Source organism: Carcharodon carcharias, chromosome 3, assembly GCF_017639515.1.
Source record: "Carcharodon carcharias isolate sCarCar2 chromosome 3, sCarCar2.pri, whole genome shotgun sequence".
NCBI lineage: Eukaryota > Metazoa > Chordata > Chondrichthyes > Lamniformes > Lamnidae > Carcharodon > Carcharodon carcharias.
Window position 1 is genome coordinate 68,316,246 of NC_054469.1, and position 24,856 is coordinate 68,341,101.

Sequence of the window (24,856 nt, forward strand, 5' to 3'; positions counted from 1 at the left end):
CAGGAATTAGTTTAGTGAACCTTCATTGCACTCCCTCTATGGCAGGTATATCTTTTCTTAGGTAAGGAGACAAAAACTGCACACAATACTCCAGGTGCAGTTTCACTAAGGCTATATATGATTGCAGTAAGACATAATACAGAAATGATCTGGTCATAGGAATTGAGGGAACAATGTCAAAGTTTAGATTGGTGTATAACAAATTATAACAAGGATTGAGAAAGGCTACAGGATAAGCTCTTGCAGCTCCACATAGAAAATATGAAGTGAAAATTAGGGATGAAATAATATACCTTAAATGGTAATATTTTAAATAGAAAAGAGCATTTGTATCCAATTCTTCTTACACCACCGACGCACAGTGGCAGCAGTGGGTACCATCTCCAAGATGCATTGCAGCAACAGCCCAGGGCTTCTTCGACAGTGCCTTCCAAACTCACAATCTCTACCACCCAGAAGGACAAGAGCAGCAGATGCATGGGAACACCGCCACCTGCAAGTTCCCTTCCAAACCACACACCATCCTGACTTGGAACTATATTGTAATTCCTTCACTGTTACTGGGTCAAATTCCTGGAACTCCCTCCCCATAAGCACTGTGGGTGTACATACACCACATGGACTGCAGTGGTTGAAGAAGGCAGCTCACCACCATCTTCTCGAGGGCAGTTAGGGATGGGCAATAAATGCTGGCCTAGCCAGCGACGTCCATGTCCCGTGAAAGAAAAAAAAAATTCTGAAAGTAGAATCCTCTATAAAAAAGTTACACAAGCTATTAAAGGTGGCAGTGCAAGTAGAAAAGTCATAATCATTGGTTTTGTATCTGGAGACATAGAATAAAAAAGGAGATAATGTTGAACTTATACAAAACCTTTGTTGCTAACTGTTAGATTATTACATACAATACTGTGAAGCCCATTGTAGGAAGAACAGAAAAAACAATGGAAAAACTGCACGTAGTTAGGACTTTCTTTTGCTGAATCTGAAAGATTAAGCGATGACCTCATAGAGGTGTACAAGATTGTAAAGAGTTATGATAGATTGTACAGTGATGAATTATTTCCACTATCAGTGAGACAGTGACAGAAGGATACATACTTAAAGTAACCAGAAAAAAAAGGATTTTATAAAAAGCTTCTTCACAAAGAGAATGCTTAGTCTGTGGAATTACCTGCCCACAAATTGAAACAGAAACCACTCAGATTCTGCAAGAGTCAGGGAACATTCACTTGGCAATTGGAAACCTCAGGTTTTTATTTAATATAACAAATTATTATAATAATATCAGTTTTTAAACTGTATTTTGTAGGTGATATGAATTAGAATGTTCTGTTTTACCATACCATGCTTGTATTTGCTTTTTCACTAAAATTACTAGGGATTGAACTCCCTGCCCCACACACCCACCCCGGATTGTTTGGATGAATGTGGAAATTTCTGAAACTGCAAATTTTTTAAAAAGCCTAACAGCATCTTGAGTTTTATAAATAGGGGCCTAGAGTATAGGAGTAAAGAAGTAATGATAAAACATGTACATAATATTGGTTAGAATATTGTGGGCAAATTTGGTTGCTCCATTGTGGAAAAGGCAATAAAGTTTCAGAGAGTAAACAGTGTAAGTTCATCAGGATAATGCCAAAGATTGAAACTATAGTTATGGGGAGACATTTGTGATACAGACACCATGTCCATCGGAGCAATGAAGGCAAAAAGGATGTGGCATATGGATTGATTGAAAAGTCGTAGTTGTTTAGCCAGAGTGAATCTATTTAGAATTGGAATTGGTTATATTTATGTGGATCTGAGTGGGTAAGTCCCCATTGTAGCTGCCTTCCCATCTGCTGGTTGGAGAGGATTAGCATTTCCCACACTATAGGGTATAGGTCACAGATGAACACTGGACCTAACAGTACTGGGGAAAAGTACCAGAACCAACACAAATTCACAATCTGCCTGTCCTTATATTATGGCCTGGGTCAGGTTTTTTGAGGTTTATGCTTGTTGTCTTGGTATACACAACTAGAGATTCTTGTTATTTTTAATTCCTACCTCTTCATGCATTTTGATTCATCTGAACATTATGTGTCATCATTGACAAATTTGCTCTGCTGTGAAGTTCACACAGCTTTTTATGGCAATGGTTTTCACACACAGTACTTCAAAATCTGTGATAGCATTTTTATTGGCTTAAATGTATAATTTTTTCAACAGATTCTGCTTGATGGACACGATATCCGAACGTTGAATGTTATGCATCTCAGGGAAATGATTGGGGTCGTGAACCAGGAACCTATCCTCTTTGCTACCACGATAGCTGAAAACATTCGCTATGGTCGTGAAGATGTCAGCATGACGGAGATTGAAGAAGCTACCAAGGAAGCTAATGCCTATGATTTCATTATGAAATTGCCAAAAGTAAGTACTGACCTTCTTTGCTTTTGAACTAATGGAATTACTTTATGGATAACTGGATTCTCAAAGCTTGATTACTGCTTTGATAAGCTCACCTCCGTTTCCCTGTGAGACTGTTTGGCCTGTAATTTCCACACTCCCCAGCGTCGGATCTGGGGGGTACCCGAAAGATGCACTAGGGAATCCCTCTGGCAAGTTCCCATGTAAGCGTTTGCACGGCAGTTGCCCAGAAGTGCTAACTTCACCTGGACAATTGCACTTGGGCTGGGAACCATCTGAAAATGTGATTTAAATCACAAACTTCGGATGGTTCTGCTGGGATTATACTAAAAGTTACCCAGAAGAAGTTAGAAGAATTAAAACCTCTTCTAACTTCTGGATAGTTATTGTAAAGACCAAGACTGACCCCACAGGACTCTCCTACCACCTCACCTCCCCCCCCCACCCAACCATGCCCCACACAGGAACCCCCATCCCCCTCCCCAACCTCTGATAACCCCATTTGCACCACCCCCCTACTGACCTTGGACCCCCACCCAGACCTTGGACCCCCCACAGACCTCCGTTTCCCTCCCCCTCAATGAATTCCGGACCCTCCCATTTCCCCCCTCCTCCCTGACCTCTGGACCCAGGCCCCCCAACCTCTGGACACCCCCAACCCCCAAATCCCACCTAGCTAGACACCTTAGACACTTAACTTTTCCCTGGCCTGTCAATTTCCCTGGCTGTTTAAACTTACCTGCTTTACGGAAGCAAGTGCGTTAAAAAGGGGGCGGAGCCTCCTTGAATATGTTGGACCTAGAATTCGCTGGGGCCTGCGAGGAGTTTTTTAATGCAGGCCCCAAGCAGCTCCAGCAAATGGAAGTGGCCACGCAATTTTCAGGACCAGATAAGTGTGCATTTATTTCTTCCAAATTCTGCGAGCCAGCGCTTTCTGACACTAGTCGGAGGTTACAGCCTGTGGTCTTCTATTTATTATATTGGGAACGGAACAGTATTACTTTCTTCTTCTGTGCCAGTCCTGGTGGTGTAGCTTTCCAGAGTTCCTTTTCAATGAACCAATAATATCCTGGTTCATGGTTTGGCCACTTCTGGAAGAACACCCAGCTCTTTGGTGTCTCCGGAAGCGCAGCTTTCCAGGTTTTTGGTCTTTTTAGCCAGCTTGCACAGCATCTCCAAGAGCTCTTGTCTCCTTTTCTGCCAAACCAAAAAAAAATCTTTTCCTGAGAGTGATTTGCTTCTTCTCCTCACAAGAATTCTGTGTTCCCTTTTTTGTCTCTGTCAGCTTTTCTCTGTGACTGCATCTGTGCCTTCACCCTCCAGCTCCTCTGTTTGTAGTTCTCCTTTGCACGTGGAGCTCTCCTTTGTGTCTGCCCACCATTCAGCTTTTTTCTTAACTTTAGGCTGGTACTGCTTCCAGGCCAAGGCTCACCAGCTCACATGGGCCAATGTTTTTTTATTATCCATGCAAATTATAATTTATCCCTTTACAACTGATGTAAATTCTTAAAAGTCTTTCAAATATTCTTAAAAACAAATTCGACAGACTTTTTAAAGAAAGTACAAATTGTTCTTGTTGTACTGCTTTTGGGTCAAAGGTCATTACAAGTGACACACCTAAAGTGATGTCACTATGTTTTCTACTAACCCACTCCCGCTGCGCTTTCTCTCTCAGTTCAAAGGTATTGTCTTGGGCATGAGTGCAGTTCCACAGACACCAGAAGGCTTTCTGTACCTCACTTAAGCAGGCATTCTTTATGTATGAGCCTGTGTAGTAAGTGCAGCACAGGCAGTTTTGTTGTAGTGAGAAAGGAGTGAAATTGCTGCTAAGCTTAGTACCTTCCCTGCCCTCACCTGTTAAGTAGCTTTCAGTAGAATGAGGACCTAATCTTTTAACTAGGACCGGTCTCTTGTTTGCCATTATTGTTTAAGTACATCATCAGAAAGGTTAGTGGTAAAGGTACGTCGATGATAATACAGTTAATCACATTGGCTCCACTGTAGAATCAGAATCGTACAACTATGTGAGTGGATGGACCTCATCCTGGCTGTGACTGGCTAGGCTTCAGTCATCTCCTAGCTGCATGTAAATGTGGCATTGGATCTATTCAGCAACATGAAGCTCAGTTGATGTCAGGTATATTCAAAATAAAATGCATATCAATATATGAGCTCAGATTTCTGTTTTGGGCTGGGAAACGCTAGTCTGGCCTGTTCCCAGCTTCCAAAACCTGAGCCGGCCTCCTAACAACATACATGCCATATTTTTGTCTCTGAGAGATGTGGGCATGGAGGGGTTTGGGTTTTGTGAGCTGTAATGCAATGTGGGAGGAGTGTGGGTGCTTAGAAGAATTAGCTTAGTTTTCGGCGACAACAGTCCAGCTCTCAACTGATCTTAAGCTCGCTAAAACTCAACCCTCACTCTCCCAGCTGACCCCATGCCCCCTCCAAGCCACCCTCATATCCCCCAAGCCACCCAATGCATTCTCCAACCATACCCCCTCCATACCAGCTCATAACCTTCCCATGCTCCCTCATACTCCCCATTGCCCCTCATACCCCCATGTCCCTCCATGCCTCCCGGGTGTCCTCCATAGCTACTCACTAATATTTCTATGGGCAGATCTTGGGATGTCTTTGAAATGGACATTAAAAAAATAAACTTCCAACAATCTAATAGAGCTGTCATTCAAGCATACTTCATAATGAAAAATGCAGTTGTTCACAAAAGTCATTGAAAAAATTCCCCCCAGTGGTCAATCTGTTGCAAAAACGAACAAACAATTATTCACTTATCACATCAAAGACAGATAATCCTTTCATAATCTCTTAAAATTGTCAATATGCAGAGTGTGGGCATTACTTACCTGATTACTATGAATGGTGGGGGTGTCCAGTCATCATTAAAAGAGGCTAATTTATTGGATTTTTTTTAAAAAAATAGACAGCTTCAACATATCACTAACTCTAATCCTGATTGTTTTACTGTAGAAATTTGAAACATTAGTTGGGGAAAGAGGCACACAACTAAGCGGAGGTCAGAAGCAAAGAATTGCCATTGCACGTGCTCTGGTACGCAATCCCAAGATTCTGCTGCTGGATGAAGCTACGTCTGCATTAGATGCTGAGAGTGAAGCTACTGTTCAAGTTGCTCTTGATAAGGTAATGATTGTTTTTATTTAGTGAAATCATCTGCGTTAATTTAGTGATGTTGCTGCAATAAGGAGGATTTTTTAGTTGCGAAGTATTGCCCAACTTGTAGATTTTGTGATGAAGTGCTCTTCAGCTAATGGCTTGGGAATAGTGAGGACTGAGATTTGCTCTATTCATTGCTGTAGCAAAATAGTAGATAGGGATTCACGTTTTAACTGAAAACAAAAAGAAAATGCTTTCTTTTCCTGGCCCCACCACCTGTACTGTTTCCACTGGGGCTGATTTAAAATTGAAATTTCTGTGGCAGGATTTGGCAACTGAGCCCAATCACCTGCCCACTGGCTCCGCACACCAGATCCAAATATTGTTTGTCAATATTTATGCAAAGCAAAATTATAATTATAACCAATGTATGAAACCACCTTGTTAAATAGAACCCAATAAGGCTTTAAAAGGGGGAGATTTTTGCCTGGCAACCTTATTGATATCTTTCAGGAAGTGACATCTCAAGTGAATTATGGAAAGGTTCATATTTAATAACTAGGAACGTTTTTGAGAACTTTGCATTATCTTTGAACAATCACATAACTACAAAAGGAAATTATTCCAAGATAAACTGCCATTGATGGAACTAATCATGCCTTTCAACAATATCTTAAAGCACTGCACGTCACAATGTGCTTAAGTTCAAATCCCACCATGAAAGCTGGTAGAATTTAAAATTAATTCATTAATAACTCTAGAATTAAAAGCTAGTCTCAGTAATGGTGACCATGAAACTACCAGATCTGGTCATAAATGTTCTTTAGGGATGGAAATCTGCCAGCCTTACCCAGTCAGGCCTATATGTGACTCCAGACCCACAGCAATGTGGTTGACTCTTAACTACCCTCTGAAATGGCCTAGCAAGCCACTCAGTTGTACCAAACTGCTACAAAGAAGTCAAAAAGGGATAGAACCGGATGATCACCCAACATCGAGCTAGACACTGAAAACAACCGTACATCCTGCCCAGTCGACCCTGCAGTCATTTTTACTAACGAGGGACTTGTGTCAAAATTGGGAGAGAAATGAATAATGCACTAAGCGGAAAATTCAATTGCATGTGGCTTCTTTGCAGCTCAGGTGATACCAGGAGCCTGTGTCTCTTGTAGAAGCTGGGCTGGGTTGAGCTGTCCCATAGACTAGTCAACTAACAGCTGACATAACCATGCTCACTGAATCATACCTTACAACTTCCTAGACTCTTCCATCACCTCCCTTAGGTATGTCCTGTCCCTTTGACAAGAAAGATCCACCAAAGGTTGTGGAACGGTGTTTTACAGTTGATAAGGACAAGGTCAAACACGTTTTTCCTGATTATTGGTTCCCTCACCATATCAGGGAACTGCCCTGGGAATTCACAACATTGACTCTGGACTACATAAAGTCTTATGGCCAAACATGTGCAAGGAAACCTCTTGCTGATTACCACTGACTTCCCTCCCTCAGCTGATGAATCAGTACTCCTCTATGTTGAACACCACTCGGAAGAAGCACTGAGGGTGGCAGTGTCACAGAATGTACTCTGAGTGGGGGCCTTCAATACCCATCACCAAGTACCATTGGTAGTACCAGTACTGACTGAACTGGCCTAGTTCTGAAGGACATATCTGGAAGACTGGGCCTGTGTGATATGGTGAGGGAACCAATAATCAGAAAAAACCTGTTTGACCTTGTCCTTATCAATCTACCTGATGCAGATGCATCTTTCCATGACAATATTGGTATGAGTGACCACCACACAGTCCTTGTGCAGTTAAAGGCCCATCTTCCCACTGAGGATACCTCCATTGTGTTGTGTGGTGCCACCACCATACTAAATGGATTCAGAACAGATTTAGCAGCTCAAAGCTGGGCATCCATTAGGCACTTAGGCCTATGACCAGCAGCAGAACTGTCATTTCCCTCACTCTACCATTACCATAAGCCGGGGTATCAACCCTGTTTCAATGAGGAGTGCAGGACAGTATGCCAGGAGCAGCACCAGGCATACCTAAAAATGAGATCCCAACTTGGTGAAGCTACATCACAGGACTACTTGCATACTAAACAATAGAAGCTGCATACAATAATCGGAGCTAATTGATCACGGAATCAAGGGATCAGATCAAAATTATGCAGCACTGCCACATCCAGTTGTGAATGATAGTGGACAATTAATCAGCCAGAGGAGGTGGCTCCACAAACATCTCCATCCTCAAAGACAGGAGAACTCACCAGGTCAGCACAAAAGATAAGGCTTAAGCATTTGCAACTTTTTTTTAGCCGGAAGTGCAGAGTGGATGATACCTCTCGACCTCCTTTTGAGGTCCCCAGCATCACAGATCCCATCCTTCAGTCAGTTCGATTCTCTGCATGTGATATCAAGAAATGACTGACTGCACTGGATACAGCAAAAACTATGGGCCCTGATGACATACAGTAGTAAAACTGAAGACTTGTGTTCCAGAACTAGCTGCGCCCCTAGCCAAACTGTTTCAGTATAGCTACAATATTGGCATCTACCCGGCTATGTGGAAAATTGCCCAGGTATGTCCTAACACAAAAAACAGGACAAATCCAACCTGACAAATAAATGGCCATCAGAAGACTCTCCGTCATCAGCAAAGATATGGAAGGTGTTGTCAACAGTGTTACCAAATGGCACTTATTCAGCAATTTATCCTGCTCACTGACACTCAGTTTGGGTTCCTCCAGGGCCAACCAGCTCCAGACTTATTACAGCCTTGGCCCAAACATGGACGAAGGAGCTGAATTCAAGAGATGAGGTGAGAGTGACTGCTGTTGACATCAGAGCATTTAACTGAGTGTGACGTTCAGAAGCCCAAGCAAAATTGAAGACGATAGGAATTGGGGTAGGGGAGGGAGGGTGAGGGGGTGGTAGTGGGGGTAAATTCTCCATTGGCACAAAGGAAGATATTTGTAATTGTTGGTGGCCAAACGTATCAGCTCCAGGACATCATTGCAGAAGTTCCATCTTAACCATCTTAAGCTGTTTCATCAATGACCCTTCCTCCACCATAAGGTCAGAAGTGGGGATGTACACTGATGTTTTCACTGTGTCCAGTACCGTTTGCAACACCTCAGATGCTGAAACAGTCCATGTCCATTTACAACAAGACCTGGACAATATTCAGGTTTGGGCTGATAAGTGGCAAATAACATTTTCACCACGCAAGCGCCAGGCAATGACTACCTCCAACAAGAGAGAATCCAACCTCCCCTTGACATTTAACAGTATTAGCATCGCTAAATACCCTTCCATCAACTTCTTGGGCATTACCATTGACCAGAAACTGAACTGGGTTAGCCATATAAATACTGTGGGTACAAGAGCAGGTCAGATGCTGGGAATCCTGCGACGAGTAACTCACCTCCTGATTCCCCAAAGCCTATCCACCATCTACAAGGCAGAAGTCAGGAGTGTGACGGGATACTCTCCACTTACCTGGATAAGCGCAGCTCCACCAACACTCAAGAAGCTTCACACCGTTCAGGACAAAGCAGCCCACTTGATTGGCATTTCCTCCATCACAGTGACAGCAGTATGTAGCATCATCCTGACTTGGAACTATATCATTATTCCTTCAGTGTCACTGAATCAAAAACCTGGAACTCCCTTCCCAAGACCACATAGACTGCAGCTAACCACCACATTCTCAAGGGCAATTAGGGTTCAGCAACAGATGCTGATGTTGTCAGTGACACTTGCATCCCATGAAAGAATTAAAAATATATTATTTTGAAGTACAGTGACTATTGTTATATAGGCAAATATGCTAGCCATTTTGCACGCAGTAATATCTCACAAATAGCAATGAGATGAACGACCAGTTAATGGGGTGCGATGACATTGGGAGGATGTCCCAATGTCATCGCGCCGCTCACGATATTTCAGTCGGCAGGCACGTGCAGAAGTTGGAACCGCACTCACCGACAGATAAAGGGCCAATTAAGCCCCTTAAAAGAGCAATTGACAGCAATTTTGAGTGGCCTGTGCGCTTTTACACTCGGCGCGTGGGCCCCTCGGCCAGGCTGCGTTTGGGTTATTCATACATTCTATGTCCAGATAAAAGGCCCTCAGGATGTTGGTAAGGTGAGAAGTTAGGGGTTTGGCTGTTAGTTGTCCGGAATTAGTTTATAGATCGTGTCTGGCATTTTTTTTGTGTTTAGGCTAACTCTCTGATTTTTAAGAATTTGCAGAGGCTTTCTGCTAAGAGGCTCCTTCTCTGCAGGAACTTGTGCAATCACCTGTACAGAAATGGGGATTGTGCACTCTGCTGGAGGGACCTCCACTCCTGAGGAGGAGTGGGCCAGAAGGGAGAAGAGGACAGTTACCCACAGGCACTGTCCCAGAGTCAGCCCTATGGACCGAGAGGCGCAGCCAGAAGGGGTGCAGGGCCAACAGGAAGTGCAAGGCAGAAGGGTCCGGAGAAGGTGCCATTACCCAGCAGGCAGAGCGTACAGGCAGCGATCATGCCACCTGGTCATGCCTGAGGTTCAGTGCCAGACAAGTCGCCACTTCCCCAGGAACACCGTCACCTCTATATGCAAAATGATCAGCCCAAAATAGCCTCCAGCTGTGCAGGTGGCCACCCTATGCCAATGGCCCTGAAGGTGACAGCTGTCCTGAACTTTTATGCCTCAGGTTCTTTCCAGGGGGTCAGTGGGTGGCATCTCCCAGTCAGCCCCCCACAGCTGCATCCAGCTGGTCACTGACGCCTTGTTCTAAAGGGTCAGTACCTTCAGTAACGAGGCCAGCCAGGTCGAGCGAGCCAGAGGCTTGGCTGCAATCGCAGGATTTGCCTGCATTCAGGAAGCCATTGACTGCATGCAGGTGCCCATAAAAGTACCAGCGGGGGAGTCGGATGTCTTTGTAAATAGAAAGGGCTTCCATTCTCTCAACGTCCAGGCTGTGTGTGACCACAAGAGCCAGATCCTGCATGTTTGTGCCAGGCATCCAGGAAGCTGCCGTGATGGGAGGAATTGTCCCAGATTTGCACTGTGCGGTAGCAGACGGGAAAAAGACATTTTACGCTGGCGGGTGGCCTCTGAGTAGCCGTCACGCCATTACCTCGCCATTTCCTCTCTCTCTGTGCAGCTGCGGTTTAGATATGCACCTGCAGTTCTCAATGGTCCAGTGAAGACATGGTCCTTAAAGCCAAAAAGAGTTATGACCCGTCACTGGAATGCCCTTCGGAGGCCCGCCATGATGCCCTCTACCCTTGCTTTGGCCACACGAGGTCCATCACTCTCACCACTCTGGCTTGATGGCAGTGGCAGTGGTGGTCAGTGCCAATGCTGCACAGAAGAGGTTGGCCATCCAGTGCAGAAAGAGGACAAATGATCTCATCTGTGCCACCAGGGTAAGTCAGCCATCTCATCACTCTAGACTCATTCACATGGCCATCACACGTTCACCGGCACCTCAGTCACTGCCAGTTCAAGGGGCATCACCACTCAATCTGCCGCACACCCTCACGTCTCCATCTGGCCTCATCTCCTCTGGAGGCTGCTTCCCCAACCCTCACTATCTTGAGACCGCTTGCACAGATCAACATGTGCCCCCCCCCACACACACCATGGGATACCCCCCCTTCCCCAGTACAGCCCTCACCCTGCAGCCTCTTCCCTTACCTGAGGCCACTTTTTCCCCCTTCCTCGAAGAAGCCCTGGACCTTGAAAAGCCTTACTGCTGGTCTGGTAGGTAGAGACCTGTTTGTGAACCCCGCTAAAAGTGATGGTGCTGTATGTGAAGTCTGGTGCTGATGACTGTGAGTGCTGCCCGAAACAAGGTAAAACAAACCTCGAAGTCCCGAGTGAAGTGCAGCTTGCCAGGTGCACGTTGCATATGTACAGTTGTGAAACTTGTCAGCGTGATGCCTGGATGATCCAGCGTGGGGGGATGATTCCGGTGAGCTGGGCTTATAATGATATGCAGCTGTATTACAATGACGTTCCCGATGACAGGAAATGTGGCTTGCCATTGATGGTTGGAGCGGACGATTGCAAAATAGTTTCACAAAACCGATTTTTGCCCTTCCGCTCACGCCCACCATGACGCCTGACGCCAGCGAGCATGGAAAATTTCGCCAGAGGCCTACCTCCCACGTCACTCTCAAGGGCCAAGGCTGTTCAGTGCTCCAACATGCTTCGATGGCTGGCTCCTGGGGGTCAAAGGCTATCCACTGAAAATTGGTTGATGAAGCCGCTGAGACACCCAAGGACTGCAAGCAAGGAGATCTGCAACCACAGCCGTGCCTCCACAAGGGCAATAACTGTGAGGAACATAGGCCTACTCAAGATGAGGTTTTGCTGCCTGGACCGCTCAGGAGGGGTCACATCAATATCCTCCTGAGCGCACCTCCCTTATCATTGTTGTCTGGTCTGCACTATACAATCTTGCTCTGTCAAGATGAAGACAGTGATGCTGTTCCAGAGGTTGCAGAGGATGATTCAAGTGCCGAGTCTGAGGAGGAGCCAGAGGACCCCCCCCCGCCGGGTAAAAAGCAGGATCCCGATGTGAGGATCCTTAGGGGAGGCAGGGAAACTGGGGAGGCCTTGATTCAGGGGATTTTCAGTAAGGAATCCAAAACAAGGAGTCAAGGTGATGGCAAGGGAAATGCCACCTTACTGATTGGTGCTGATGAGGCCATCCTGCCACCCTATATATATATATCCGTGAGACCCCTTATGTGACCATTGTGACTTAATTTTCCATTTGCGATTGCTGACTTGGTGCTTCACCGTCACTGGTAGCTGCATTGGATTCAGGCTGCTAACTCTGGTGCCTCTTTGGCCTTGATGACTTTGGCAGCCGTCCTGTAGTCACCGGAGCCTGTGTGGACACCGACTGGGCAGGAGAGTCCAGTGCCATGGCTGGGCACTCCTCAGTCTTTGTGATCTCCTCAGATGCGATGGTCACTGGCAGAGGGACAGAGAATCTGCTGCCATCATCAGGAGTGTCCTGAGAGGAGCCCCCAGATGAGAGCATCGGGTCATCTGCCAACATGAGGTTGATTTGAACCTCGCTGCTCACTATAGATGGACGGGCAGCTAGCAGAGTCGCTAGGTGCCTCATCCATCTCTCACACTGGCAGTGACCTGTGAGGTCACTGCCAGTGTGTGGGCTCTCAGGTCGAAATACAACCTCAGAAACCCCTGATTAAGTTACTGGAGCTACCTCTCCATGAGAGTCGCCACCCTCTCTATGGAGGAGGCTATGTGTTCTGAGCTCTGGCCATCGTAATGCCCATGCTCCACACTGACTCTTTCAACACTAAAGGTCATGGCACCCAGAACCTCAGAGACCTCTGCCAGATCTTCACATCTGCTGCCCGATAGACAACTCCAGAGATTCGTCATCTGCCTTGGGCTCAACACCGTCCTGGAATCCCGCAATTCTCCGGCTTCTGGTGCTCTGGGGACCCGCCTCCGCCAGCTGCCTCTGCCAGCTCCTCAGGCGTGTGTGACGTGTCTTCACCACTGTGCACTACCATCTGCTCGGGTACAGATATACCCCAGGACGTGCCTGTATCTGCTTTGGTGCATGGTGAAGAGGGAGGATGTGATACAGGTGCATCTTGCAGCTGGCCATCCTCGGAGGTCAAGGGAGTGTTCTAGGGGTCCTTCTGGGGATGTGATGATGTTGCATCTGAGGGAGGAAGAAAAAGCGTCAGTCTCGAACATCATTACAAACTCAGAGTGCATGCAGTCCAGTTGCTTCTCAGAATAGATATCTAGCTGAGTAAAAACTTCTGAATGGATGAGCAACAGGGATAAGTGGATTTCACATGTCAGTCTTACAACTGCTGCCCTACATCTTGCTTACGCTCTACCAATCTCTTCCCTCATCCGACACCCCTGCCTCTCCGCGACCAGTGGACCTGGCTCCACAGTCACAGGGCATTCTCAATGCTTGCTCCTCTGCGTGAATTAGGAAAAGAGGGTTTGGGATCCCACGACCCATCCTCATTCCTGCGCATTGTGACTTCTCTCCTCCTGTAAGGACAAAAATGCTTTAATTAGTTTCCCCCCTACATACCAGATAAACCCAGCCTCCCCTCAAAGATGCAGGTTCAGTTGCCCTTCACAATGTTGCACCTCAGCCTGACATGCATACCCGCCATGGTCTTTCAAGACACATTAATAAGTGCACATTACACTCGGTGTGTCACACCCGTGAGCACCAACAAGTACTGCCATCCACAAAAACATCTATCCAAGGTTTCATTTGGAATCGGTATTGACCCTGTCAGAGCGCAGAAGGTCATTGAACCTTTTCCTGCGCTGGATTCAGGTTCTGCGAGTGACATCATGGCCACTGATCAGGCCTGCCACCTCTGTCCAAGCCTCCTTCATCACCTGAGGTAGTCTCCTTTTACTGTATTGGGGCAGCAAGATGCTGCGTTGATCACTAACTGCCTCCAGCAAAACCCTAAGGCACTTATTGGAAAAACGGGCAGACTGGCTTTGGGCATTTCAGTCACACCTGACATGGGTTCCAGGAAACAATGGCATCCTGGAGACAGTAGCAACACTGTAACTCAAGTGATGTGTCAAAAAATGTGATTTCCAAAGCAGCTCCCTGAGGCTTTTGAGCGCAGACTTCCAGCCTTCAGGGAGCTCCTTTAAATCCCCTGCCCACACCCTTACTGCTCCTGGTGCCCGCCCACTTCCCACCTCCGCTGGCAGCATTGAGCCTGTTTCAGCGCACGTTTCATGCTGGCTGGCAGTTCATTGGCCAGCCAGCATGAAATTGACGTCAGGAGCCAATTGCAGGTGGGAGCGGATTTCACATCTGCTTCCAGTCCTGCCGATCGCACGTGCCTGACAGACTAAAAATTCAGACCATATAATTGAAGGGTTATAGTGGAAGAATTGGGGCACGGGAAAAATTGGACAGCTATTTGACAGAGTTGACATTCGTGGGCCAGATATACTCCTTTTAAGCTGTATGATTTTATAATTCTGTGAACGCTGTCAAGACATTTCCTACTACACTATCAGCTCAGCTCCTGGTGTGGGGCTCAAATTTACCATCTTCAAACCTGGAGGTAGGCATGCTACTAAGTTATTGCAAAGATTTTCAGGAAGTTAATATACTGAAGTATATTTCTTTCTCAAAGGAAACTACACAGACACTGGGGTGGAAGCTTGAATGTGGACATGTGCCCAATCTAAACATACTCTCTGTATTTTCTCAAAGGTACGGAAAGGCCGCACTACTATAGTTATTGCTCACCGTCTGTCAACAGTCCAAAATGCAGACATCATTGCAGCATTGCAGGATGGTGTAATTGCAGAGATAGGAACCAATGAAGAACTGATGGAGGCAAAGGGAATTTATTATGCATTAGTCACCTTGCAGGTATTTCTTGGGAGCCAATTACCTTTTTTTAACTCATAGATGACTTTAACCATTGATTAAAATTTATAAGATTTTGAAGTTTAGGATCAATAAATGCATACATGTACATTTAATTTGTTTAAAAGCAAAACTGAAAATATGAATTTGTTTTCTTGCAGACATTTAAGAGTGAAGACAATGAGTTGTTTGATGGGGAAAATGAATTGATTATTGAGAATAATGAACCTGAACTTGAGATCATTAGAACCACGAAGCCACTGCGAAGGCAGTCAACACGAGTTAGCATGAAAAAGACAGAAACAGCTACAGACAAAAAGGACACCGATGTCATTCAGCAGGTATAAGTTGCTTCAGTTTAGTCAAGAAAAATACACTTTGTGCTTTATTCAATCTTGTTTTAAATAGTGCACCAATAATATGACACTAAATTTTATAGATAAGATCTCTCTTGTCAGCTTTTGTGTGGTATATAAATCTTATCTTCATCTTGTATTGTGTTTCTACCCTTGTTTAAAAGTTAATAATTCACAGATAAATGAGAAATGAGTTTAATATGTTTCTTTGCTGATTCAGTTCAGTGATATTTAGGCTGACTATATAATATGGGTTTCAAATGTTTATATTCATGTAAAGTGTCTATTATCCACATAACCTAGAGTGGTGACACAAGGAGTTAGAACACTACTTTTCTCAGGGGGATTTGGGTTCAAATTCACCTCTAACCAGTGAGATGAAAATGTGTTCCCTGCTGACTATAAGAGTCATAGGAGAATAGAATTAGGCAACTTTAGAATTAGATCCAGTTCCTGCACAATTGCAGAGCACAAAACTATGATGGTGTTGCAATGGCTTAACAGATTTAAGAGGCCACCATGTGGGAAATGCTGTTTTTGAATTATCTTATTCATTTTAAAATGTCTGCCAAATAATTCAACTGTTAGTTATTGAAGTAATTAATCTGAATTATTTTAATTGTATCCATTGTCATTCTACGATCTGAAATCAATTTTGAAGTTTAAAACAAATTGCAAAAGCAAAATATTGCAGATGCTGGAAATCTGAAATGAAAACAGAAAATGCTAGAAACACTCAGAAGGATTGGCAGCTTCTGTTTGAGAAAAACAGAGTTAATGGGCAGAATTTTAACATGCAAGAGTGGGGAGAGCAGGATGTGGGACTCAGGTGCTAGTGCAGGCTTGGTGCGAGGGATCAACTCATTAAAAAATGCCAGTGTTCGGAAACCTGGCACGATCCCATTCAATTCCCCTTTAACTGGCCTGTGTTTAGGAGTTCACAGTAAATCCCAGTGAAGATGTCAGGTCTGTTATTTTCATGTGTTAAGAAGATATTAAATTGAAATTTAATCCAGCATTCTGGCTTTAATAGCCAATGTATGAGTTTCCCGAGCTGTCTGAAACTTGCCAGGGTCAACGAGCAAAAACACATTCGGGATTGATGGATCTGTGAAATTGACAGGCTAAAAAGCCTATAAAGACTGAAACTGCACAGCTGCTTCTTTGCCTAAGTAAAAAGCTTTTCCTCACAGGAATTTTTCAGTTTTACAGTTGATTTCCAACACTTTCAAAGTCATTTCTGCTACCTTGGACTTTACTAACCTTGATTTGCACATCCCTGCTATCAGCCTTTACTGCATCATGGGAGCAGCTTATGCAGCTCTACCTTGGACCTCTGAGGAGGAGCAGCAACAGCAGGAGCAACACAGCAGCAGCCCTCTCCACAGCCACATGCCGCTCCACAAGACAGAGAGGATGGGCACAGAGGTCCAACTGAAGGATACAGCAGAGGATCACCTTTCTGGACATAATGAAACAAAAGTGTCTCAGAATGTTCAGACTTCCATGGCAGGCCATTGCTGACATCTGCAGCCCTTCTTAAAACAAGACCCCCTTCCCAGTGGATTAAATGTGCATGCATTGTCAGTGGTCAGCAGGGTCACCACAGCCATGAATTCTGTTGCCTCTAGCTCCTTCCAGGCTGGTGACATCTGCAGAATTGCACAAACTGCTGCCCACAAATGCATCGGCCAGGTGCCCGATGTCATGTTTATAATGCCTGCTAGTTACATCCACTTTGATAGCATGAGGCCAGCTGGAACTAAAGGGCTCTAGCGTTTGCTGCAGTAGCTGAATTCGCACAGTTACAGGCAGTTATGGACTGCACACATGGGGCAATAAGATGCTCACCGATCAAGCAGCAGTCTTTGTCAAATAAAATGGATTCCATTTCATTAATGTTCAGCTGGTATGTGACTGCCAGAGGTTCTCATTCATATCTATGTAAGATATCCTGGAAGCTGCTATGATGCCTTCATTAGGACGCAGTCACATCTCCCAGAGGTCTTCCTGCTCAAACAGAGTCAGTGGGTGCCTCTTTAGAGACAAGGGGTTATCCTTTAAGGACATGGCTGATGAGACCAGTGAGGAGCCCTACCACTGCTGCAGAGGAAAGATACAACTGGAGCCACATGCACAAGGTTGCTCATTAAGCAAAACATTGGATTGTTGAAGATGCACCTTTCTGTATTTACCAGCAAGGGTGTGCCAAATGGCAGTGGTCTGCTATACGTTCTCCAACATTGCGCTATAGAGAGGATTGGAGTTGCAGGAAGAGGAAAGTGGGGAGTACTCTGCATTCTCTGAGGATGAGGAGGTTTGAGAATGAGCAGGAACCTGGTGTGGCAGGGTGTCTGGAACCACTCATCTAGCTGCCAAAGAAGCCCACAATGGATTTATCCAGGCACGGTTTGATAACCTGTGTATGTGAAGTCATATGACGCAAAAATAGTGACAGGCAACAAATCCAGCTCCTAGATCACACTTGAGGGAGATAAAAGGCATGAATTACTACTGACATGGGGAAAGCGTTCACAGTCATGGTGTAGGTGCTTATATTTAAATTAGTGGTGATGACAATTCAACATGAGTGCTGTGTGCCATGTGGCAGTACGGTATGTAATTCTCTGTCTCTAGGAGCACACCATCTCTCCATTGCCAATGGCCATGCATTCTCCCATCTTGCTGATCTCCATGGCCTCCTCCTCTGCAATGGTCAGGGCCAGGTATCAATCAAGGGCCACCACTGTTAGTCTATCTCTCCCTGAAGTTATGCAGTTCTTTTGCAAGGAGAGAAAGTAGAGATTTATGAGTGTGAGAAATAGATTTTGTGGAGAAAATGGAATGACAACATTTATGGAGGGTGACAGAGGGATGCGTGTGATATGAAGGTGAGCAACAGGGTTGGCTGTTCAGATGGGGGTGTGGAGGTACCTCAAGAGGAGGGACTGAGCAGAGTGATAACGTGTATTGAATTTGGAGTTGTGCAGGAGAATGCTGGCAAGTCAGAGTGTGGGGCTTGGCACCTGAATTTGAGTTGACACTCACCTTTCAATGAGGTCATTGAATGCAGTTGTGAGGGACCACATTCCTGCTGCTCACCTTATCAGGCATTTCCAGCCACACCTGCTTGGTTTGTGAGGCTGACCTCTTCTTCCCATTGTTCCGCAGGGAGCAATGCGTCTCTGCGGGCCCTCCGAGCCCACAGCAGGACCTCCAAGGAATTAGAGAACCCAGGGTTAGAGGGGATGGTGGGGTAGGGCAGGCTTCCTACATGCCACTTCCATTTTTTGGTTTGCTGAAGCCTCATTAATAATTCTGTAATGGAGCCATCTGACCTTGCTGTGTCCCTTAGAATAGAAATCCTTCAATTAATTGGCGTGGGTCATCACCGCACCCACAATGTGTGGTTGGTTGGAAAAACCCGGAAACGGAATGTTAATATAACAGCCATGGCAAATGCTCTACTCCAAATGCTCCAAGCCAAACTGGGCTGCTAGGACCTCCACTATGAGCGGATCAGCTCATTTAACATTCTGCCCAGTGTTTCTGACCCTTCTGATTAAGGGTCATCGAACATTAACTCTGTTTCTCTCCCCACAGACGCTCACAGGGCTCCTAAGTATTACCAGCATTTTCTTTTTTTTAATGTAAATGCCTTTCCTTAGCTTTTTTTAGGTTTCAACAGGTGAAAAGAGTGAAGTTCCATCATATGCAGATTACAGATTTGATAAGAACATTCCATGTTACCATTACATTCTATTTTTCAGAATGAAAAACTTCCCAACATGTCCTTTTTGCATATCCTTAAGATGAACAAGACTGAATGGCCTTATATACTTGTGGGAACTTTCTGTTCTCTTATAAATGGTCTCCTGCAGCCAGCCTTTGCTGTGATATTTTCAGAAATTATAGCAGTAAGTTTTAAATTTTCATTTATATTTTGGTCACATGATGAAATAAATGTTTTTAAGAAACTGCATTTTTAAAATACTCACTTGGAAGAAGAATTAATGGCAATTCTATAATCCTTCATAGCCAGTACATAAAGACCCAGGGACCAGAAAGTATTAAGCAGCCCATAAAGATTTAGAAGCATAGAGTTCATAAGGCCCTGATTTATATTCTAGGAATCCAAACTCTTGTACGCTGAAATCAGAAACGAGTCCAGCTCTTACATGAAGCTCTACAGTGAATCAGAAATTCATTGCATAAGCTGGCAACCTGTCGAAAGATCTGTTATTCTCTGAGAAAGGAAGGACCGTCTAACATCCAACTTATTTCTGCCAATATGCAACTTAAAAGCATGATCCCTGGTCCTCCCTAACCTATTGAAATATTTGGTCCACATATAAACCTCAAATTTCCCATCTCCATGGTTTTCTAGCGTTATACAGACCCAAATTTTTGAGCCTATCTGAGGTAACTAAGGTGTTTTAAACTTATTAACCTTAAGGATCTCCTCTACACTCCTTCCAGAACCTCCATAGCCTCCAAGATGCAAGGAAACCAAAACTGGACACAGTGTTTTAGCTAAGCCCTAACCAGAGTCTTGGGAAGGCCAAAATACTATGTTTTGTTTTGTAGTGGATACAACCTACATCTCTGTTTGCTTTAACTATAGCTTCATGTCATGGCATGGTACCTTTAGAGAGGGGTGCACTAAAGCATTTAGATCTTTTATTTTCAGCACTGGCATTAAATCAGTGCCCTGTGGGGTGTAAGAATACTCAGCACATGATCTTCCTACATGCAAAGCACTATGCTTTTCTAAGTTAAAGTTAAACATCATTCACCAAGCTCAAGTCAATTTTTCCAACACACCAAGATCTAATTGCAGAAGTTGGGTATCCTCAACAGTACTAATACTCATACATATTATCCATAAACTTGCAGATCTTTCTGCAACATCTATATCAAAATCATTAATGAAAACAGCAAATGTCGGAAAACCAATCCCTGCAGGATACTATTGATAATTGGTCTCCAAGTAAATACGATTATATGGGTTACAATTTTATGACTATATGTATTTAATTTATTCCTAATTCCCACTGCAATAGTTTCTTAATTTATGGGATGTGGGCATCGCTGGTAAGGCTGGCATTTATTGCCCATCCCACATTGCCTAGAGAATGTGGTGGTGAGCCTCAGTAGCTTACTAGCCCATTTCAAAGGGCAGTTCAAAGTCAACCACATTGCTGTGGGTTGCACGTAAGCCAGACTGGGTAAGGACAGCAGATTTCCTTGCCTAAAGAACATTAGTGAATCAGATGGGTCTTTGCGATTATCTGTTAGTCTCACGCACACCATTATGAATACCAGGGGCCGGATTTTCTCCTCTGAGGCAGAAATTGCAAGCTAGGAGATTTCCCTTTGTTGTGTTCCCACCTCCTCCCCTGCAGTGCCTGCCCACCTATATTCATGGTGGGGTGATGGGGACAGGCTGGAGACAGGGCAACTGCTTCTGGAAGTAGGCCAGAGGGGGTAAACAGAGTCCAGTCCTGTACATGAGGGTTAGGCACCCTAGCCTTCACAGCTCACAATCTCCACCCTCCCCCATACCCACCTAACCCCCTCACACCTCCACTCCCTCCATACCCCCATATCTACCCATGCCTATTCACCCAATATCCTCTATGGAACTCATGAGCCTTAAAATAATATTGGGATTTCTTTGAGATGCTCATGAAACTGTCAAAATAAACAAACAGCCATTGCAACACCACTTGAATAAACCTTAACCATACTAAGTGATCATAACACTGTCAAAATAAACAAATAGCCATTCAGAAACCACTTCAAAAAAACCCCCTCAGGAGCTCATAAAACTGTCAATCTAAACAAGTTCAAAGTTACCTTGACAGCTGTATCAACAACCCCTGCTGAGCTGAATCTATTTGTGAATCCACTGCTTCAAAGACTGAACAGATGGCTGATCTTTCAATCAATAAAAAGATCAAAGCACGGAGTACAATTGACATAGCAAAGTCTGAATCTCAGTACTGTTCAATGCAGAACAGCACTTTATCCACAGATAAATTAACCCAATACATCTGAAGACTTTTCCACTTCCACAGTGCTGATAAATTTAATAGTCAATTACCTTTTCTAAACAAAGCCCCGTTATCAATCACTGCATTAAAAACATACTTAGCTTATAACAGCATTACATTATGACATGTGAAGTTAACAACACCTTTTAAACTTATTGGTCAAAAGGTTCCCAAGTACAGAAAAATCTTCACCCATAGTATATGACACCTCAAAGCTAGCATGGTCTATGTCTCTTTCAGAAGCTTGTCCAACTCCATGAAAATTGCAGGGATCTGATATCATCCCCTCAATGGAGCTGTCAGCGTTAGGAACTTACAACCTGCACCCTTATCCCATACCCTTTAAAAAAAATCTACAGGATACCATTACGGAATTGGGCCCTGCCCGCCTGTTTTTTCCCTCTGCCCAAAGTGGCATTGCCCACATAGGGATGGCAAAATCTGGCCCTAGTTTTTATTCCACGTTTATTTAATTCATCAAATTTAAATTCCCCAACTTCCATGGTGGGATTTGAAATCATGGGTCGAATTTTAACTTAAAAAAGAATGGAAGGTTTGGGTCGGTTATGGGGGAGGTACGGTTAACATCTCAGAAATCTGTTTCCTGGCCCAGACCTGCCTTTAACCTATGTGACTTTGAGGCCAAAAGGTGAATGGGCAGCCAATTCAATCCAAGGAGGCACATTAGAACTTTAAATATGCTAATGAGACTGCGAGCCTCATTGTCGTTCTATTTTTCAATTTTAACAACGGGTGACTTGGTTTTGTTTGGCCTGGGAAGCCAGCAGCTTCCTCAAGGCAAGGACTTGGTGGATTCAGGAGGTAAATGCTGTCGCACCCACCTGCTGAATCCAGGTACCTGCCTGTGAAGCCTCTGCATCTGGGTACCCCTCCATGATCTTTTCTCACCCCCCCACCACTTTCCAATCCCACTACCCCGAGGCCTCTGACATCATCTCAACACCCAACACCACTCCCCAAACTAGATCAGGCTGCGCCTCCAGACAGGGAACCAATACTTCCACAGTACGTGAGGGAATCTGAATGATGGATATGCCTGACTTTCTGACTGACCACTGTCTATGAGTCAGCTCAGTAAAAATTCTGCCCCATAACTCTGGATGATTAATCCAGGGCTCTGGATGACAAGTCCAGTAAGGTAAAGCGACAAGCTACTTTGTCCTCCAGGTTACCATTAATTCCATAAGATTTTACCATAAGTACAGCACCAGAGGCTTCTTTTTATCAAAAGTTTTCTGAATGTCCAAGTAAACATTGCCAACCTGCTTTATAATGCTCCTGTAAAGTGCCTTCTGACATTTCATTACATTAAAAGCACTATATAATAGTTATTCTTTCCAGCATCTTACTCATTAATAAAGTCAAGCTAGTTGGCCATCGTTTATCCGCTTGTACTTTGTCAGCCTTTTGAAAAATTGAAATTACATTAGCATTCTTCCAACCTAGGGGAACAGTTCTAGACTCCAGAAAGCTATTGGGCAAGCGACTTGTATAACACCCATCCTATTCACTTCAGGACCTTTGGGTTGATATCATCATGGGCAGCAGCTTGATATATTTTAAGGTGTTTCATTCCAAGGTGATATTGACATCTATCTTAATGTTAATAATTTTAATCATAACAGCATCACTTAATACTGTCAATTGAGCTTCATTTTCAACAGGAAAACCAATTTAAATTTTTTTTTTACTATCCCTTGCTACAGTCTGTTTTTGAACACCGTTCAATGGCCCAATAAAGTCTATGTCTTCTGATGTTTGATATAGCTGAAGATTTTCCCATTACTACCATGGTTACCCACACTTCTCTTTTCCAATAACCTTTGAGCTGATCTAATAGCTTCCTTAGTTTGGCAGAACACTGGGAGAACCCCTCTGCCCTCTTCGGTCATGCCATGAGCATTTTTTAACATCTAAATGAAGAGTGCAGATAGAGCCTTGGTTGAACATCTCATCCAAGAGACGTCATTTCTCACAGCAAACACTGCCTCCATTTTGCACTGAAGTGTCATCCTAAATTGTGTACTCTAGATTCTGGAGTGAGATTTGAACCCAAAAGCTTCTCACTCAGAGGCAGATGTGCTAACACTGTATGTATGATGTATAAACATTTTCTGTTATGTTTAGCAAAATTGCAGAAGTCTTCACAAAAGCCTTATGTGCTTACACATAGCAAGAAGAGGATTTATTACCACAGCGAATGAGATTTGCCACCCAGGTGTAAAGCAAACATTGTGGCTTGACTACCTTTTACAGAAACAGCTCAATTTGTATCTCAATTGATTTCAATGCAAATAGTTTCTACAATGGGTGGCAAATCTGCGACACCTGTTTTACATACAGGCAGCAAGCTGAAAATTTACCCTATTATAAAACCAAAATGCATTTCCTAATAAAGTAAGAGTTGTTTTTTTATCGCAATCATGAATGTCTTCTTTCTTATCTTGCAATAGTAAATTTACTAAATTTGTTGTTGTACAATAGTTACAATTGGATTTTTTCTACCCAATACAGGTTTTTGCTAATAGGGACAAGGGTTATGTTCGCCATCAGAGTACACTTTTTTCTCTGTTATTTTTGGCACTTGGAGGTATCACCTTCATCGCACTTTTTATCCAGGTAAGGTTTACTGAAATCTTTGAATAAATAGGATACTGGACAGGATTGCATTAAAGTAATCCAACTGAGGGGTTCAGATAGCATTATATACCAAAGGAGCAAAGCCAAGCAAAAACTTGGCTCATACCTTATATAGTTTGTTATCAAGGAAAACCACACAAGCAAACAGCACTGAAACATCATTGCCTTCACCTGGTGTTAATGGAGAAGTAAGGACCCCAAACCGGGGAGGTACTAATCTCCAGTATTAGTACTGCTTATTTTAAATCAAAATTGTCCGGGGCTCCTCACCAGTGGAATGGGCATTTGATCAGTGTACTTGGTTAGTCAGCGGATAAAAAAATCAAAATAAAGCCCCATAAAGGTGTGGTGGTCTAAAACCATTACAAAAGGATAAATAAATAAACAAAGGAGCTCTGGGAATAGAGAAAAGAGCTCATAAGAAAGAGAAGGATAAGTATTTGAGATATAAAAAAAACAGCTGGAGGTTGCTGAAGAAATGACACATGAATAAATAGTGACACTTCTATGTCAGAAGTTTATAAGATGGTGGGATGGGAAGGGGGAGAATAAAGAAGAGAGGGAATGAAAAACTATCATAGCATAGCATCCAAAAGGTTTCTCTCCTTTTTTGAGTAATTCTGTAAATGGGAAATTTTGAGAGACCCTGAAGAACACTATATGGTCCTGAAATTCCTACAGAGCTGCTCTGCTGGAGGAATGATAGAGTGGAAACCATAATGTTCCCACATAAACAGGCCTGGAACTGAGTTATCCAAATGAACAGAACAAGCTGCTGGTACATGCTAGGGCACATTACAAGCATCCAC

The 24,856-nt window shown here is 44.0% G+C and overlaps 1 protein-coding gene across 2 annotated transcripts in view; it reads left to right on the top strand.

The window, feature by feature from the left end:
• Positions 1-24,856, top strand: part of abcb4 (ATP-binding cassette, sub-family B (MDR/TAP), member 4) — a 290,570-nt gene that overhangs the window by 234,213 nt on the left and 31,501 nt on the right. For both annotated transcript variants that reach the window (XM_041183581.1, XM_041183582.1), the window contains 6 exons: positions 2,212-2,415; positions 5,404-5,574; positions 14,816-14,977; positions 15,136-15,315; positions 19,101-19,247; positions 23,922-24,026. In XM_041183581.1, coding sequence (XP_041039515.1) covers positions 2,212-2,415; positions 5,404-5,574; positions 14,816-14,977; positions 15,136-15,315; positions 19,101-19,247; positions 23,922-24,026 — 969 coding nt within the window. The remainder of the gene's footprint in view (positions 1-2,211; positions 2,416-5,403; positions 5,575-14,815; positions 14,978-15,135; positions 15,316-19,100; positions 19,248-23,921; positions 24,027-24,856) is intronic.